Source organism: Centropristis striata, chromosome 13, assembly GCF_030273125.1.
Source record: "Centropristis striata isolate RG_2023a ecotype Rhode Island chromosome 13, C.striata_1.0, whole genome shotgun sequence".
Taxonomy (NCBI): domain Eukaryota; kingdom Metazoa; phylum Chordata; class Actinopteri; order Perciformes; family Serranidae; genus Centropristis; species Centropristis striata.
Window position 1 is genome coordinate 25,069,035 of NC_081529.1, and position 18,934 is coordinate 25,087,968.

General features: G+C 38.0%; 1 protein-coding gene across 1 annotated transcript; it reads left to right on the top strand.

Annotated features, from left to right (window-relative positions):
* Positions 1-1,280: 1,280 nt before the first annotated feature.
* fmnl1a (formin-like 1a) lies at positions 1,281-18,322 on the top strand. Its single transcript, XM_059349019.1, has 25 exons — positions 1,281-1,844; positions 6,405-6,488; positions 6,895-6,981; positions 7,070-7,143; positions 8,532-8,615; positions 8,718-8,861; positions 9,822-9,930; positions 10,270-10,346; positions 10,435-10,528; positions 10,897-10,971; positions 11,074-11,184; positions 12,483-12,632; positions 12,729-12,830; positions 13,304-13,898; positions 13,983-14,107; positions 14,209-14,408; positions 14,502-14,736; positions 14,825-14,893; positions 14,980-15,060; positions 16,364-16,493; positions 16,584-16,747; positions 16,836-16,937; positions 17,023-17,118; positions 17,731-17,845; positions 17,948-18,322. The coding sequence occupies exons 1-25, from the start codon at positions 1,659-1,661 to the stop codon at positions 18,010-18,012; spliced, it is 3,354 nt and encodes a 1,117-aa protein (XP_059205002.1). The 5' UTR covers positions 1,281-1,658; the 3' UTR covers positions 18,013-18,322.
* The last annotated feature ends 612 nt before the right edge of the window (positions 18,323-18,934 follow it).

Genomic DNA, 18,934 nt, shown 5'->3' on the forward strand with positions numbered 1-18,934 from the left:
GTCAGAAACATGACATGACAAGTATCATGAGCATTAATGTTACTTCAAAGCGTCATTAATGTTCATGACACATCCCGTGTCATGTTTATGACACACTCGTGTCACTCTTATGTAGACACCTTCAAAATAAAGTGTTACCATATCTTGCTTAAGTCACAAAGGCATGTTCAAAAAATTGCCTAAGTCACATTTTATTTTTCACTTAGGCATAATAAATCTGCTTAAGTCACACACTTGACATAGGCCATTAACTTAAAGGGGTAAAATCACATGATCTGGTCAACTGAGTGAGGGGAATATTTAGGCAAAAAAACAAACACATTTTGACAAAAAATGACTTAGGCGATTATTTTAACAGTGTGACGATATCCTTCCTTCAAATGCCCGAATAATAAATAAATAAATAAATAAAATACTTCTCGCAGACCCCGCTGTATCAGCTGCCAAGTTTTGATCATTCGTGTAGCCTTGAATTAATAACTTGATTTTATCAGCTCGCCTAAGAAACCTCATTCGCGAAATACAGGTAAGCTTCGTCATGAAAAAAAGATTGTAACAGTATTGATAAGTATAATATTTTTTTCTGTACATGGCCCATGTCTTCTGTGCGTATTAAACCCATCCTGATTGCTATATATCAGTCACTATGTTGTAATGTCGAGGAAAAGTGTAACGATTTCCGCGAAGACACCGAATGCAGCAATACATGCAGTAACTGGCTTTGGTCGCAGAGCGGCAATGTTGGACAAGCCTCTTTACCCTGTCTCTCAGACTCTACCTGACTTCCACATCAACCTGGCTTTAATTACCAAAACAAATGCAACCCACAGCAAGTTAAGCTCGCTTTTAAGAGAGTGAATACTATATATTGTCTGTATATAATGTACACTCTGGGTTTTGAAAAGCATATATTTATAAGATAATTTGTAGAATTTGAAGTGTAGTAAAAATGAATTCATGGTAAGGTGGGAAAAAGTTTATATGCCTGTTTACATATGCACTTGCTTTGTTGACATGTCCCCTTGACTTTTGACATTCTCTCTGCTTTCTTTGATCACTGTGCTACCTTATCTTGCTCACCATTTACCTACTGCTTGCACGCTATGCCTAACAGTTACCATCTTCCTCCCTGTCCTCCACCCCAGCTTCTGTTGCTGTCATGCACAGGAAGTTGCTCTTCTGCTTTTGAGCTTCTGTGGTTTCTGTCTGTGTTACAGAGTGTGTCACACTCCCCTCTCCTTCCTCTCACACGCAGACCTCTGTACTCACTCACCACAGGAGTTTTTGGTCAACAAGTATTGAGAACAGCAGATGACGCTTTTTAGGTAGGTCTTTTCTTAGAGTCAACAGGCCCCAACAAGGCTTGTTACCTTATTCTTAAAGGTGCTTGGAGACAACAGGTTGATGAGAGGACAGACATGAGGATAAACTACCTTCTTTCATGACCCACCTTGTCCTCAGGACTGAGGCGGATTCAGTAGACCGAATACTTGATGTTCCTCCTTGTGAAAACCCAAAGACTTGGTTTGATTTAGGCTTGACTTGTTCTTGCCGTTCAGAGTGATCATTTTTTGTCACTCTGTTTTGGAATACACTGATTTCTCAGGAGAAATTGTTTGTGTAAAGCTTTCCTCCTGGATTACTTGTGGAGATTAGTGATGGGGAATGCGGCCGCAGGGGGCTTGGAGCAGGAACCGTCTGAGGTCCGAGAGGCCAGGAACTCAGTCGGTGGAGCTTCAGGAATGAGTGACCCCGCTCCAACCTTGCAGAAGAAGCAGCCAGCTCCCCCTAAACTGCCAATGCCCCCAGAGGAGGAGCTGGAGGAGCGCTTCAATGTGGTGCTGGTAAGTGTCTGCACAGGAGACAAGAAGGCACACACCGTTACCGCCAAAGAAAATGTAGATTATGCAATTGGTGTATGACCAATGGAAGCTATGGTTTTGTTCTAAAGGCTAAATGTAAAGGCTGGGAGAATTATGCAGGTACATGATTCAGAGAATTATAGAAAAATGTTTTAAGTAGCAAGGATTCTCAGTCCTGTTTTGAACACTTAATCTCTGTGACTGATTTATACTGCAACAAAATGTGAACTAAATACACACTGGATATGATGTCAGCCTTATCCCTTTTGTTGTCTCACAACCATTTACAACTAGAGGCCCATTTTTCTGGTGGTACAAGAGAGTCAAATTTAGCGAAATATCTCTTTTAAATGTGATCTAGTGAATATGTTATTTTGCCCAATCATATTTGCAGAAAGGTAATGAGGAACTGCTCCATTTAAAGCAGTAATATCACAATAAAAACAATGTTATCAAGAAGTTGCCAAAGTCATCAAAGTACTTCTTCGCATCACTGTTAGATTTGAAAATGTCAGGCGATGAACAGGGTGATTAGTGCATGCTCAGGCGGCTGGCCCCAAGGGGAAGTTGAGCAACATATTTACATGAGTGAGACCATAAGACCGGAAAGCAACTGTTCCACCACTCTTTCAACAGTCTTGCAGCAGGTTGAAAAACATAGAACCTCATGATGAATATATGGGCATATGAGACACCAAGCCAAAACTAAACCAAACCAAAAGTTATTTTTTACTCTCAGAGATGATGATACACTTAAAGTCTTTTTTGCTTAATAGATAAATGACAACAGTCTTATTCAGCCCATTTAAAAAAGAAGGAAAATATCTGATTTTAATATCTTAGGCTGTTCTAAGTCATGTTAATGATCATAAAAGAGTGAAGTGAAAAACAAGACTATAACCTGTGATGTCATGCTGACACACTGCAGCCTGCAGCTGCTCCATTAACATTAATAAGACACTTGACTTTGTCAACCTTCAGTTTTTTTTACACCTAATTTACCCCATGGTTAACTTTGTTCCTTGCTCACTGAAAAAAAAAAAATCCATGCCACATTTCAGTGATGCTCCGTATGTGTGACATCATGGGTGAAGCAAAATAAGTCACGCTTTATATTAATGTCCTTGTAATAACCATTAATTAACAAGTAATAAGGCCCTTGTAAGTCCTTACAATATGCTTATTAACATTATTGTGTGTTTATAAGCTTATATATAAGTATTAATAATGGCATTACAAACACCCATGACCCACCCATTATGTCTTTGCCATGCCTTTATTAATCTTATTTTGTTTGCTTATTGATATTAGAATATACTTTATTGCTCATCTATTATAAGTTAACTATAAGTTAACTATGCTTTTTGCAACTACTGGATGTAAAGCGAGAACAATGCCTTATTACTTGTTAATTAATGGTTATTAAGGAACCTTATTATAAAGCGTTACCGCAAAATCTTTTGACTCTGGATAAACAGCATGATATGTTCAGGTTGTCTTTAAATGCATAAATAATGAGCGAGCAGACACTGGAACAATAACTAAGCACCAGGAATTATTGTAAAGAGAAAAACACATCTCTGTTTTACTTTACACTTGTTTACATGTGCCTAATTTAAGACAGTGAAGCACAACCTGCAGAAAAAGGTGAACAGTAGTCAGTAAGATATTTCCACCTCAGAGTACAGAAATTAGGCTGTTGTTTGTTGTTGATGTGGTTTAAAAAAAAAATGAAATACATTTATAAAACATTTTAAAAGGGAGTATAAAAAAGAAAAAAGAAAATTATATATCCAATTTAATTTGGGAGTCACTTGTTTGACATTTTAATTAAACTTTCATTAATGTAGGATGGAGCAAAAATAACTTTATGCCAATAACAATTGTGGCACTAGGTGAAGCAAAATGTAATAAATGGCTTAATAATAGATTTTTAATTGAATAATTGCAAACCTGAAATGCCAAAATCCATGGAAATATTCAATTTAAATAATATAACTAGGAAAAAATGTATATATAAATATATGAACTTTCAAATTATCAAGAAGATACATGATCATAAATTAGTATACATAAACACTTTACGTTAAAATACACTCATGACTACTTCATGTAAGTTAACAAATCTGGGGAAGAAAATGTAACTACATGTGAAGACATGAAAACATGGGGCTTGAGGGTTTACCATAATACTGGTGTGACATATTTTGCTCAGAAACGTTGGCCTGTGCCATTTCATGCCTACAACGCCCTCAAAGGCGCTTCATGAAAGTATGACATCACTTCCTCTTTCAGCAAAATACTTTCAAATACCTTCCTTCATTGTGAGGCTTCTGGATTTAAAATGTTTGCACAACTAACTCAAGAAAACGAGAAGTGCATGACATTGTTTCTTAACATAGGGAATTCATATTCAAGTTTATGGGGTTTTTTTTCAAGTAAACAAGCACACAAATGTTCATGAGCTTGTTTTTTTTTTTTTTTTTAAGGTGTGGTAACACAAAACCCACAATGAGACCCCTCCCTAACCCCACAAAGAACAAGCTTCAACTCCCCGGCAGCAAAGCAACCATCCATTTCCGTTTTTGCTTCTCTTTTGTTTTTTTTAAGATGTGATAAAGAAACCCTGCTTTTACGTAATGGTAGATTCAAAAGCAACACCCAGTGTCAACTGAAATTATTTATCTTGTCAGTTAATCATCACTGAGTCTCGTGTCATGAGCATAACCAGTGGTAGGGCAGTAGATTGCATCAGTTTTGTGAATGTGAAGGAAATTTGTAACACCATAATCTGTATAAATATAGTAAACATAACCACAGCAACGTTAAGCACTGGTTTGTGAAATGCTGCTTTTAAAATACTGCTTTTGAAAACTTCCCTAAAATGCAATTGTAAAATTATTAACAGAAAAAAAATTGGTTGTCTATCTTTTTTGGAGCAAGAAGTGACCATATGGACAAGAAGAGGGTGGAGCTGGATGCTAAGTTATCAGCTAATGCTAGGACTAGCTAGCTAGTTTTGTTTGCAAGGTGTACTCGTAATTCAAAATAAACAGCTGACTCTTTAGAGTGGCCTGTAGTACAACCAAACACTTTAACAAGACATTTTAGGTGACCAAAATGTTGCAATTAACTGTCATGCACTAAAAACACAATGCAAAAGACAAAAACATGATTGTGACTTGTCAATCATAAGGGAGCCACACCGTAAAGCATACCTTGTTTTGTTTTTTTTCTTAATATGGCCATAATTTTCAAAATGAACATCAGGCTGTATAAAAGATGACATGAAACTAGACATTCTTGACTAGAAACTCATTAGGGAAATGTTTATTGAGGTAATAAACCAAGTGAGAAGTTAGATAATATTCTCATTGACTTCTATAAAATTAGCTCCTTTTTGCAGCCGTGGAGTCGCCCGCTGCTGGCCATTAGAGAGAATGCCAGGTTAAAGCACTTCTGTATTGGCTGCACTTTTCAGGCCTGGAGGTTGCCTCTTGAGAGAAACATAGAATGTAATTATTCACAAAATCTGTGATCAAAGGAAGCATTTGAACATTGCCATTAAAGGCTTTTATTTGAATGACAGTGTTTGAGGACCATTCTCGCTTTAATTCATTTTTCAAGTATCTTTTTCCCTTTCAAGTAACTTTTACCTCCACACAAACTTCCCAGTTAGGTCCTGAAACATCCATTAAACTTTCTTTGGGTTCATTAAATCATTCTTTTTTTAAGCCATTTGAGTGGGAGAACAACCTTTATATCGGAAGTGAGACATTTCACTGTAGGTTAAGGGCGATAACTCAAACTGAAACTGCACTTTTTGGGCAATGTGTCTTTAGATGGTTGAGTCAACCTGCGCTAAAAAGTTGTGGAGGTGGAAGGATTCTTGACCTTTGTAAAATGTGAAGCCATGTACAAGAAAGTTGTGAGATGAGATAAAAAGTTAAATCTTGTTAGAAAGTCTACATAGATAAATATATATGAATATAATAATACATTTTTTTAAATGCTAAAAAAACGTTTTCAAATCAATTTAAAATAAATAAAATAAATAACAAATTAAATTAAAAGTAAACAATAATAATAATAATAATAATAATACACAGGTAAATTAAAACTGAAATATCAATTTATTTATTTTATATCAATTAATGCCTACTTTTTTTTATTTCTGATACATGTGATGGGTTTTTAATTCATTTATAGGGTAATTTATTCGCCTTTGATTTTGGTAGCTTCCATCCTCCATACCTGGTACCTAATGGCAACCATCACTGTATACTTGTAAACAATGAGTCATGTTTGCTTCCGGCAGTTAACACATTTCTGTTTTACCCAGGAAGTACAATTGTGGTTTGATTGATTTGAATATTGTTGCATAAGCAGGAAAGTTGAAGAAATGACAGCATTTAAAAAATGTGTGCCTAATGAATCTGGGGGTGTTCAGAAGAATTGTAGAACAGAAAATGTGTCAAATATGAAATTATGTTCCATTATTCTTCTATATATGAATCATTTTGTCACTGTTCTGTCTTTCAGAGCTACATGAACCTGCCTCCAGACAAACTGCAGCTCTTGAGTCAGTATGACAATGACAAGAAGTGGGAATTAGTCTGTGATCAGGTAAGACCTTTTATATTATTATTATTGATAATGAGCTGGTTTCACAATTAACCCGCGGCACACATGTCATCAAACTGGATTGTGGCACCTGAGTCTTCACTGAGACAGAGTTGACACAAAGTACATAAATACCCAAAGTAGTTACGTGGCGGTCTAGAGCAGAGTGCAGCGTGAAAACCTTGCAGCACAGTTTCTGTGGTGGCAACTGACGGCGTCGGCATGGAAACAGAGAGCCGTTTGTGTCTGTTGTGTTAACTAGCACAGTCAATAATAGCTTTTTAGATGCTGTGAGCTGGTGAAAGTGTCTCCAGTCCAGTCATCTTTCAGGGCTGTTAATAAAACTGATTTTAAAAAATGAACTCACTTTACTTCTAACTCTGTGAATCATTTTCCTTCTTCCCCCCAGGAGCGTTTCCAAGTGAAGAGCCCCCCCTCCACTTACCTGTCAAAGATCAAGAGCTTTTACCAAGATCAAGGAGGGGTGACTCGCAGGGTCAGTGGAAAGCATTACTCTCCTTTTATATTTAACACTTTTTAAATATTCTATTCACACAATGATCTCACCTCTTCTGCTACTTTAGCTGAAGAAAAGGATTCAAGATGCCACTCAGGTCCTTAAAGATTTGGAGATATCCCTTCGCACCAATCATATTGGGTGAGCTTTAACGAATAAAGTTAGCTTTACATACAATGTTTTCCCTGTTATCCCCACCAACTGTCTGGGTCTGGAAAGTGAAGCCAATACAGGTGCATTAAACCTGCATTCTTTCTAATGGTCAGCAGGGGGCAACTATTGTAGTTTCAAAAAGAAGTCTGCATTTATGAGAAAATTACCCTACTTTTCACTTGATTTATAACCTCAGTAAATATTTTCCAAACAAGTGTATGGCCTCAATTGATAATTTCAATGCTGCTTCAATACAGCGTGATGTTAATTTTACAACTGTGATTCAGAAGAAGTTGGGACACTGTGAGAAATGTAATAAAACTGGATGCAATGACTGGCAAATCTGTTGTGACCTTGAGTAAAGGCAAGATATCTAATGCTCAAACAGGGACTTTAGATTTTTCTAAATGCATGCACTCATTCTGAATTTGATACATTCTGTTTATATTTACGTTTTACACAGCGTCCCAATTTTTTGGAAATCAGGGTTGTAAATTATGGTCCCATTTAGAGTTAAACATACTATAATGAAGCAGGGTATGCTGGCTCCACAAAAGCAAAATGGCGATGGCAAAAATGTCAGACTTGAGGTTTCAAAACAGTAGTCCACTAAACAGTGGATGACATCAAAGTGACTTGGAAGAACTTCCCCTTTATAGTGCCTTTCAGAGAGATAATGCTGAAGAAATCAAGTTGGCATTATTGTGATTAATGGTCAGTTTGAGTTCACTGAGCTGAACCCCTGTCACTGTATCTATACGCCACAATTACAGAAAACATGTTAAGGTTAAATTGCAGTAAAACAGTTGCAAACTGTGTCAGTAATGGCAGATACATAGGAATAAATATTTAAAGTTTAGCTAGAATGAGCCTCTATGAGCTGCTGGTCACGTCACACCAAGTAAGGTAAATTGAACAAGAGTGCGGTTAATGCTTATTCATTTCCTTTGTAAGAATACAATTGTTATTTCTTCTTTCTCATGTACATACTCTTCCCTTTAGTTCAGCCTGTACATCTTCCGCCACAGGCTGAAGACCTATCTCTTCCAACAATACCTCGGTTAAGTCATGGTCACCTAACAGATATACTAAAAAAAAACCTTATTCTTTTCTCTTCTTTTCTTCTTTAACATATAGCACTCCTTAGCAATGACAGTTAGCTCTTAAAATTGTGTACTTACTTGATTCCTGTGGTCTATGTCTAGTACCATCAGGTTGAATGCACTTATTGTAAGTCGCTTTGGACAAAAGCGTCTGCTAAATGACATGTAATGTAATGTAATGTAATGTCTGATCACTGAGATATATAATTAGAAAATATTTCTCTCTCAGCGTTTAATCTCTCATTCTTTATTTTGCTTTGGGTCTTTTTGTAGATGGGCCCAAGAGTTTCTCAACGAGCAGAACAAAGGTTTGGATGTTCTGGTGGAATACCTATCCCATGCACAAAGTGACGCCTCGTGAGTACCAGGGGGGTTTAAAAAACACTCTCAGGAGCTGATGATGCTTTACAATGAAGCTTTTTATCACTGTGGATGTTTTTTTTTGTATGAACTCTGTAGGTATGATGTGGAGAGTGTTGAAAATGGTGGCACCCTACCAGAAAGAGGAAAACCAGCAGAGAGGTCAATGGAAGACTTGACCAAGAGCTCTAGCGGCTCTCACTCACATGGGGTGAGCAGAGCTGCTCGAGCATTCACTGTAAGGTGAGAAGCAGAAGACAGTTTTTGAGATGCAGCAGCATTGTTCCCATCCCAGAGATGTTCTAGAGTATAGATATATAAAATGCACTCTACATCATTATTAAGGAGGCACTTTCAGCTTTTACAGTTGCACATATAGTCAGAAAATAGAATCATGCAAGGCAGAAGTGGTGGGATGGTGGCATATTGTATTGCTACAGAGGTGACCAGATGACATCTCATTTTCTTAGAAGTGATGCGTCAGCTGTTTCTTTTTGCAAACCACCTGTTAACCCATAAGAACCCAGAGCCAGTTATCCTTAAAGGATGTGTTCTATAAGTGGACCACATAGAACACATTTCTGGTGTTTTAAAAAAAAAATACTACCCCTAAATGTCAAAGATCAGTGATGTGATATATATGTTACATTGAGCGTTTATGGTATTTATGTTTATGATATTTTTTATTTTAAAATAGAAAAAAACTAGACACATTTTACAAAATCTTTATTAATAATACCAATCAACATACCGCTGAATATTTTTCACTTTGTAAAATATGACATAAAATGTCCAGCAGGTTAAATGTATTAACTTAATCAAGAGTCATTTATATTTCACTGTATAGCATTTTGTTTTTGCTGCCCTTCTTATTCAATTTCATGGCCATCTTTTCGCGAGACAGCAGTTCCTCTTGAAACTGAGACATTCCAACCATGACAAACATCTCAATTCCTCGCACCGTCATTCATTCATGTCCTTTGCTCATTTATTGAGTATTTTATTCTTTATTTTCCTTCCCACCTGATGCCACATTTCAGCTGTCAGACAGATGCAGCGGACGTCAAACAATGCTGGAAGTCTTGTTATAATTGGCCAACTGTGCTGTTCTGGGCCTCGATTTCAAACCATTTGCACAAACAGTAGCTTCTCTTCGCTCCAATAATTGATTCACGTTTCCGTACGCTTGTCATCCCTCTACAGAATAAGCTCCACTCTGGGGAACAAGATGTATAAGAAGTCCCACTCATCCATTCAGAGAGATGATGTACACGTGTGCATAATGTGTCTGCGAGCCATCATGAACTACCAGGTAAAGCCATATTCATGCTTCCCTTACTGTGCAACAACAGTCTCTTATCTACTATATTCTGTCATAGAAAGGTGCTCGTAAAGGAAGTGAAGGTCTTTTTTGCCAGTGGGGAGTAATAAATTCCCTCTTTCTCACTGCTGTTTCAGTCGTCTGAGTGATCTGCTCTTTCGAAGTAAAACGTAACTTTCGCTTTTTGATTTAAAGTCTTGTTAAAAAAAAAAAAAGTTGTAGTGTAATGTAGTTTCTCTCAAACCAAACATACACACTTTCCCTGCATCCTTTAACACACCAGCTCTCATGGGGGGGGGCAGCTGTTTATATTTTCCCTTCTGCTTTCAGTCTGGTTTTAACCTGGTGATGACTCACCCACGCTGTGTGAACGAGATCACCCTCAGCCTCAACAGCAGGAATCCCAGGTGAGTGCATTTGTGTGTGAGAAACAGTGTGTGTTATCTGTCTGCCTGTATCCATATCAAACCCCCTCCTCCTCCTATGCTGCGACAGGACGAAAGCCCTGGTGCTGGAGCTGCTGGCTGCAGTGTGCCTTGTCAGAGGAGGACATGACATCATACTGTCTGCTTTTGACAACTTCAAGGAGGTGAAATGAGCTCTTTATTAGTGATTTTACTACATTGTGATGGTGTTATTTGACTTTGACAGTTGCTCATTTAGTCATACTGTTCCAGACTTCCCCTCTCTGATTAGTCATCATATGACTGACACAATCCTCGCCTCACACTCGCTGTGGTCACAATTTTAGCACATGTAGAGCAGTCATGCATGTGTGTGTGCGTGTGTGTGTGTGTGTGTAATTTTAAATACAAGCACAGTGCATGGGTTGGAAATATACCCTATTTATTTCGCTGAGATATAATAGATAAAGACTTATTTTGTATTTATTCCCCCCTCACGCCCCCATGTGGGCAACAACTACAATGCACATTCAGATAAGTTTATTTTCCTCAGGTGAGCAAAGAGAAGAACCGCTTTGAGAAGTTGATGGAGTACTTCATCAATGATGACAGCAACATTGACTTCATGGTATGTCCACAAAAGTATTACCTCCACACTGTTAAACAAATATTGACTTTTAAATAGTTCTAAATGTCCTTGAGATTTAACCCTCATTATGTCTGTCTCCAGGTGGCCTGCATGCAGTTCATAAACATTGTGGTTCATTCAGTGGAGAACATGAACTTCCGTGTTCATCTACAGTTTGAGTTCACTCACCTTGGGTTGGACAAGTATCTCGGGGTGAGTATGCAAAAAAAATCTCAGCTGTTCATGTAAACAGTGTCTGGAGCATTCAGCAGCAAAAAGTCCAACTTGGTCTCCCCTCAAAAACGTCAATATAGGGCAGCAAAATATGGCTCATATTGACGTTTTAGACTGTCCTCCAAAACAAACAGCGAACTTTCACCCAGGAGAACTGGGCTTGTGTCCTGTGTGAATACAAAAGGAAACTATTTTAAACATAACTTGCGTTTTTTTACATAATTTCCGTGGCTCATGTCACCCTCATAACTATTAACTTCTGACATTTATGTATTTATTTACTGTTTAAACTGTCTTTTATAATGCCTAACCAGGACATTTTTGCTCCGTAGCATAAATTCACAGAAACTGCAGCCTTTTTTTACAACCGTGAACCATACATGTATGTATAATCATGTGTGCTATTTTAGAAAGCTCCGCTGTACTGTGAGCCATATGTGTTGTTAGGACTGGTATTGACAAACGGTCTATTCCGGCATTTAGGTTGAGATCTTGTTGAAAAATACAGAAATTTTCCTCAGGAGTTGGTGGAGATAAAAAAAAAAGAGCTAAAAGGGAAAATGACAATATTGGTGACCAGAAACATGACTCTAAATAAATGTTAATGCTGATTTTTTTATCGATGGAAACTTTATATTACATAATAGGTTCCCTACTTTTATCCTTAAGGTAAATGTTGGTTTTCAGAAAATATTTAAAATAATTTAATGCAGCAATTCTCTTTTTATGCCAAAAAAGGCGATAAGGCGATTAATCAATTAGTACATCAACATAAAATTTATCAGCAACAATTTGGATTATCAAATTATCATTTGATCTCGTTTTTAAAACACATTAGCCAAGAATATGCTGGTTCCTTATATGTTACTTTTTTTCTATTTTATACTTTATATTGTAAATTGAATATCATTGGGTTGAGGACTGTTGATTGAACGAAATCAGACATTTGGAGAGGTCTCCTGGAGCTCTGGAATATTAAAATATACATTTTATAGACAAAACAAACAATCAATTAATCTGGAAAATAATTTTGCATTAATCAATAATGAAAGTAGTTAGTTGCAGCCCTAACAATGTTTGCTGTCAAAAACACAAGATAAAGGAATATTTTTGTTCATTAGACTTTTACAGACACAACAAATATCACATATCTATAATTTAAAGATCTTCCTTTAATCTCTATTTAAAAGTTAACCTAGATCAAAGAGGCTATATTATTTTCATATTATTTTTCATCATACTTGAATACGTCATTGCTGTTTTTTCGTGTGTATTAGAATCTGAAGCAGACAGAAAGCGAGAAGCTGCAGGTTCAGATCCAGGCCTACCTGGACAATGTGTTAGATGTGGGAGCTCTGCTGGAGGACGCTGAGAACAGAGGAGGGGTGCTGGAGCATGTGGACGATCTGCAGCAGCACAACATGCAGGTCAGCCAAAAACAAAAGAAAAAAACATGAAATCTCAGAGAACCAAAAGAAGCTTTGATGATGTGATGGTAAAGCGCTGTGTTGTCTGTGTTGCAGCTGAACGCCCGGCTTCAGGAGGTCGAGACTCAGACTGCAGAGAGAATATCTGAACTTGAGACTCAGCTCATGCAGGCCACCAAGGAGACGGAGCTGCTCAAAGTAAGTGCTGCTCCACGACATGTACAATGTTTAATAAGATTAATTAGCCCGGCAAGGTGGGCTATTCTCACAGTGATGAGTTCTAATGAGGTCAAAAGAGAGGCAGATCACTTTATTTTAATAATCTCAATATGAAAGTAAAATCTAATTATCTTCAATATGAAATAAAAGGAGATGAGAGTCTTTGCACTCGTCATATAAATGACCTTGCATTTTAGCCTTGTAAGTAGCATTAGCTCTTTTGGTCCAGACTGAAATATCAGTACCATTATTTCACAGATATTTCATGCAGAAATGTATGTTAAGATGATGCATCATAATGACTTGTAACTTTTCCTCTTGTGCCATCTTAAGGTAGACATTTTTGTTTTTTTGGTCTACCCTCCAAGCTTAAAAGCGTGACGACAGACTGAATTATTATGTTCTTCGTGGAGTTAAACTGTATTTCCGTATTTGTATCTTGTGTCTAACAGGAAAGCATGCGAGAGTCCTGTTCACAGGTCAGTGCTTTGCAGCAGAGAGAAAGGGAGCGAGAGCTGGACAGGGAGAGGGAGAAGGACAGGGAGCGTCTGTCCACCTCCAACCCTCAGACAAGTTCAGAGCTGGAGCAGAAGATCCAGGAGCTGCAGGACAAGGGCTTGATCCGGCTGGGACGCAGCGCCTCTGGAGGCCTGGACATCCAGGTTGTCCCCGTCACTGTGGTCGAATATGTCCAAGCCCCGCCCTCTGACGCCCCGCCCACTTCTCCACCCTCTGCCACAGATTCTTCTTCCCCTCCCCCTCCACCTCCTCCTGGTGGTCCAGGGGGGGTTGCCTCTCCTCCTCCTCCTCCTCCTCCTCCGCCACCACCTCCACCTCTACCAGGCTGTGGTGCTGTGCCTCCCCCTCCTCCTCCTCCTCCTCCTCCACCTCCTCCCGGAGGAGGTCCACCACCTGCTCCTCCCCTACCTGGTGCCGGACCTCCACCTCCTCCTCCTCCTCCTCCTCCTCCCCCACCTGGTTCCGGACCCCCTCCTCCACCTCCTCCACCTGGTGCTGGACCTCCACCCCCTCCTGGTACTGGACCTGGTAAGGAGGCTTACAGAAGAATCTGAAAAGTACTAAAAACTGTTCATAGAAATAGAACAATAAAGATCTGATTTGTTTCCTCAGCGGTTAAGAGCAAGAAGCCCATTCAGACCAAGTACAGGATGCCATTGTTGAACTGGCAAGCCTTAAAATCAAACCAGGTGACAGGCACTGTCTTCAATGAACTGGATGACGAGCAGATCTTAGGGGTAAGAACATGCAGCCTCCAAAGTTTATCCTCTCAGAAAACTGCAGTGTGAAAATACTTTTCTCAGTTTCCGGTCTCTGCCTCTCATTCTGTTTACATCAGGAGTTGAACATGGATATGTTTGAGGAACATTTTAAGACTAGGGCCCAGGGTAAAACAGAACTGCCCGCTATCAAGAAGAAGGTGGCAACGAAGGCTCCGAGCAAGACGTCCCTGATTGACGGCAACAAGGCCAAGAATCTGGCCATCACTCTACGCAAGGGGGGAATGAAGCCGTCTGCTATCTGCACCGCCATAGAGACGTATGTGCTTCATGAAAATTCTGCTACATTGATAAAATTTCCGATTCTCTCTCTTATACTAACTCTTGTGACTTTCACTAATCTTTTGTACAGGTATGACCAGCCGTCTTTGAACATAGACTTCCTGGAATGCCTCGTGCCCTTCATACCGTCAGATTTTGAGATGAAGCTGCTGGTTAACTATGAGAAGGATGGACGTCCGCTGGAGGAGCTGACCAACGAGGATCAATTTGTTCTACGATTTGGGAAGATTCCTCGTCTGAACCAGCGAATAAGCACGCTCACGTTCATGGGCAACTTCCCAGACAGCGTCAAACGCCTGCAGCCGGTCAGTTTGTCGAATGCATTGTAACCTGGACTGAAAGCGATTGAAATTCAAGCTCTTACACAGATTTTTGTTTTAACTTCATCCACAGCAACTGAACTCAATCATATCTGCGTCCATGTCCATCAAGTCTTCAACTAAACTTAAAAAGATCTTGGAAGTGAGTAAAAGACACGACGACATGCTGATGTTGCTTCCAACTGCGTGATTTTTGTCATCTAAGTCATCTCACGTGTTCCTCCTCAGATTGTTCTCGCCTTTGGCAACTATATGAACAGCAGTAAGAGAGGAGCAGCGTACGGCTTTCGGCTGCAGAGTCTGGACCTTGTAAGTTGCCTTTGCATGTTTTATCTTTTTCTTTCAAACAAGTCTGTAACTTTTGCAAGAAGAAATCACATATTTTTCCTTTTATCAATCAGAATTTGAATCCATAAACTCATGCTTTTAACTGTTACAAGCTCACCTGCTTGAGTATGACTCACAGCAAAATGGTAGCTACTGTCAGCAAACTTCAGATAGATATTGCTGTGTAATGGACATTGCTGAATCAGTTTGGTGACTTTATGACTAGTCATTATTTGTGTCACTGTTACATATTGTTTAACCATTAACCAACTCAACTTTACAGTATTTGTATGGCACCTTTCATACAAACATGGAGCCAAATAACAAACATAATTTTGCATGACTAAAATTCACAATAATAAAAAGTTAAAAATCAATAAATAAAAAGTAAGAAAAAAAATAAAGGGATATAAATAAAGGGATATAAATATTGTTTAATTACATTAAAACGTAACTAACTACAAATTAAAAACCAGATTAAAAACATAAGTCTTTAATTTCCTTTTGGAAACATTATAGTCACTATTTATCACAGTGACTGCTGCAAAAGTTACTTGAATTAACCCTCTACGGTACACATTATGATGCCAGTTAGGAAAATAATGTTCCGATTGTTTTTTGTCTTAAAATACACTAAATAAACATCATCTGAAAAAAAAAATTCTGAAGTTTTTGGGGTTTGTTGTCCGTAGGCAACATTGTACCATAATGGTGCACAAGTTAAAAAGAGAGTTATTTATTACATTATTTATTTATTAAACATGTGTAAAAGATTCAGTAACTTCAACAGGGTACAATACATAAACATTTTAAATTTAAAAACATTATAAAAGGAACTTTTTTAACCCATTTCTTGTCTGAATGTTGTAGGTACATTGTACCATTGAACCATCGACCCATTTAAATGAATGTCTTGAACAGTCTAAGTGTATTAAACTATCAAAAATGAAGGTTTACTCACCTATCAGAGGGAATATATTATTTTTCAGATGGAAATTACGTTTTGAGTGCTTTTTGTGGTGCAAAATGGCAAAGCAGTTTCCTTTGGAAAAGTCTGCAAAATAGGGTTTCAATATGGCCTCCTGGAGGTCATGTGACAAATTAAAGCATTGCTATTGGTTCCCTATACTCTTTCCTCTTTATTAAAGTATTACATCACTCAAAAAGATGCATTGTAGAAATTTGACAGGCTAAAAATGGGTATGTTGCCTGAGGGCAACACCGTACCATAGAGGGTTAAGAAAACTTCAATATCCAAATAAACTTTAACATTTTTCCTTTTCAGCTGTTGGAGACCAAGTCAACTGACCGTTCACAGACGTTGCTTCACTTCATCACCAATATCATTCAGGAAAAATACCCCGACTTGGCCAACTTTCACACTGAGCTGCACTTTGTCGACAAGGCAGCGCTTGGTACATTCACACAAACAGTCAAGATTTCAGTAATGTAGCTGGTGATTTAAGTCTGGAGTGATATTAAACTAATTTATGTTTCTTTGCCAGTATCATTGGATGCTATTGTTCAGAATATCCGTTCATTAGAACGAGGAATGGAAGTGACCAAAAAGGAATTCCTGGTGCAGGACGACAGCCCTGTGCTGAAGGAGTTCATCAAAGTCAACAGCGAGTCGCTGGAAACTTTGATCAAAGACATCAAGACAGCACAGGTTAGCCAGTAATTCATATCAAACTTATACAGAACTCACAGCTTATTACATGCTTTTTGACATGTTTTTTCTACCTGTCTTCTTCCAGGAGGCATACGCTTCTGTGGTGGAGTATTTTGGAGAGAATCCCAAAACCACGCAGCCTTCCATGTTTTTCCCGCCGTTTGGACGCCTACTAAAGGCATATAAGGTCAGAATGCAAAAAGAGTTTTTGATATTCATCCATTGCAGTTGTTGCATTGCATGTTAATCCTTTTACATGTGATTGAAAACAGGCTGCACAGCAAGACATTGAGCTGAAAAAGAAAATGGAGAGTGAGAGCAGTGAGGAAAAGGTGTCATCATCACCTAACAAGGCTGGGTCACAAAAGGTAAGATATTAAAGTGTTCAGAAATGATATAGCAGATATTTGTATTAATAGGAAATGTTTAACCCTCTATGGTATACATTATGATGCCAGTTAGGAAAAAAAATGTTGGTCTTAAAATAGACCAAATAAACATAATCTGAAGACATTTTTACTTCATTTTGGAAGTTTTTGGGGTTTGTTGTCCATAGGCAAAATTGTACCATAACGGTGCACAAGTGAAAAAGAGAGTTTTTATTTTTTTATTTAAACATTATTTATTTAATAAACCTGTGTCAAAGATTCAGTAGCATCATAAAAGGAACTAATTTAACCGATTTCTTGTCTGGACTAGCAATATTTTTTTCCAGATGAAAAAGGCCCAGGAAATGACATTTTGAATGCTTTTTTGTGGCACAAAATGGCAAAGCTTTTAGCTTTTTCCAAAGTCTACAAAAAAAGTGTTTCAATATGGCCTCCTGGAGGTCATGAGACAAATTAAAGCATTGCTAGTGGTTCCCTATACTCTTTCCTCTTTTTAAAAGTATCACATCACTCAAAAACATGCATTATAGAAATTTGCCTGAGGGTAACACCGTACCATAGAGGCTTAATATACTTTGATTTTTTGACTAGGGGCCTATGATGCCTAAGATGCCCCAGATGGACCTGATAGCCGAGCTGAAGAAGAGGCAGGTGAAGCCGCAGGTACGCGAGGGGAAGGACGGCGCCCTGGAGGACATCATCACAGGTACTGTAACGTGATGCTTCCCAGAGGAGTCACATGGAGTTATTATAGCCAAGTAAGCTGCATCTTTGATGTTGAAACTCTCCCGTCTTTGCTCTGCCACAGATTTGAGGAACACACCATTCAGGCGGACAGATGGTCGACGGCCAGCCCAGCGCCAGGACACTTGAGCCACTTCTGGTCCTCGACTTTTTACAGATCACACTCATCTCATACAGACAGAAGAACACACTTTAAAATGTTCTGTATATACAGTGTATCAGAAATATATAATTATTCATATGGCAGTGTGTATTTTTGCCAATACCCAAGTGTGAATTTGCTGTAAATAGAATTTGAAGTTTGAAATGTTTGATATTTTTAATGCAACAGTCCAATGACATGTCTTGCTAAAAAAAACCCAATTATAATTTCTGTGGCGCCTAATATGCTCTAAATTTGTCATGTTGCTACTAATTGAGTAATAAAAAAAAAAGACTTCATTTTAAAATGGATCTACTGTGTTTGTATGAGCGCTGTTGTATCCATATTTTCTGCTGCTGAATTTAATGGGTTTCATGCAGCAACATTTTCTCAAATGTCTCAGAAAAACAAACAGGAAGAGTCAACTCCACATGTACCAAACACAGGTGTTGTGATGTGTGCAAATAGAAATTTTGGAGAGATGACAAAAAAGAAGAACAACTTCAGCAGTAATGAAATCAATGTAATGTTAAATTCACTTAAACAAAGTACATTTGTACTTTTACTTAACCCTTTGATGCACAACATATAAACACCTTCTAATGACCAACATTCATCTCCCATGTTATTTCATGCTGGCTGTGTGTTTGAATATCTTTTTTTTTAATTACAACAGATCATTATATCAATTTTTCCTTTCATATTTTATGAAGAAAATAGTTTTTCTATTATTACATCAAGTCAATAATGACCTTGTGCATTAGAAGCATAGTGATACAAAAAGTGATATACTAAATTAATAATTTGAGTATATTTGTAACTATTTTTATCTTATTTTGAAGGTTTAACTTTAAAAGAGTTGTTAGAACCACCAGATTACATTGGAAAATCACACATTTTAACATTTGA

Excerpts from the sequence above, each read along its gene's own strand:
- fmnl1a (XM_059349019.1), top strand. The coding sequence starts at position 1,659 with ATGGGGAATGCGGCCGCAGGGGGCTTGGAGCAGGAACCGTCTGAGGTC. Across the intron at positions 12,831-13,303 it reads AGGAGACGGAGCTGCTCAAA|GAAAGCATGCGAGAGTCCTG; the intron begins GTAAGTGCTGCT and ends TGTGTCTAACAG. Across the intron at positions 14,108-14,208 it reads ATGACGAGCAGATCTTAGGG|GAGTTGAACATGGATATGTT; the intron begins GTAAGAACATGC and ends TGTTTACATCAG.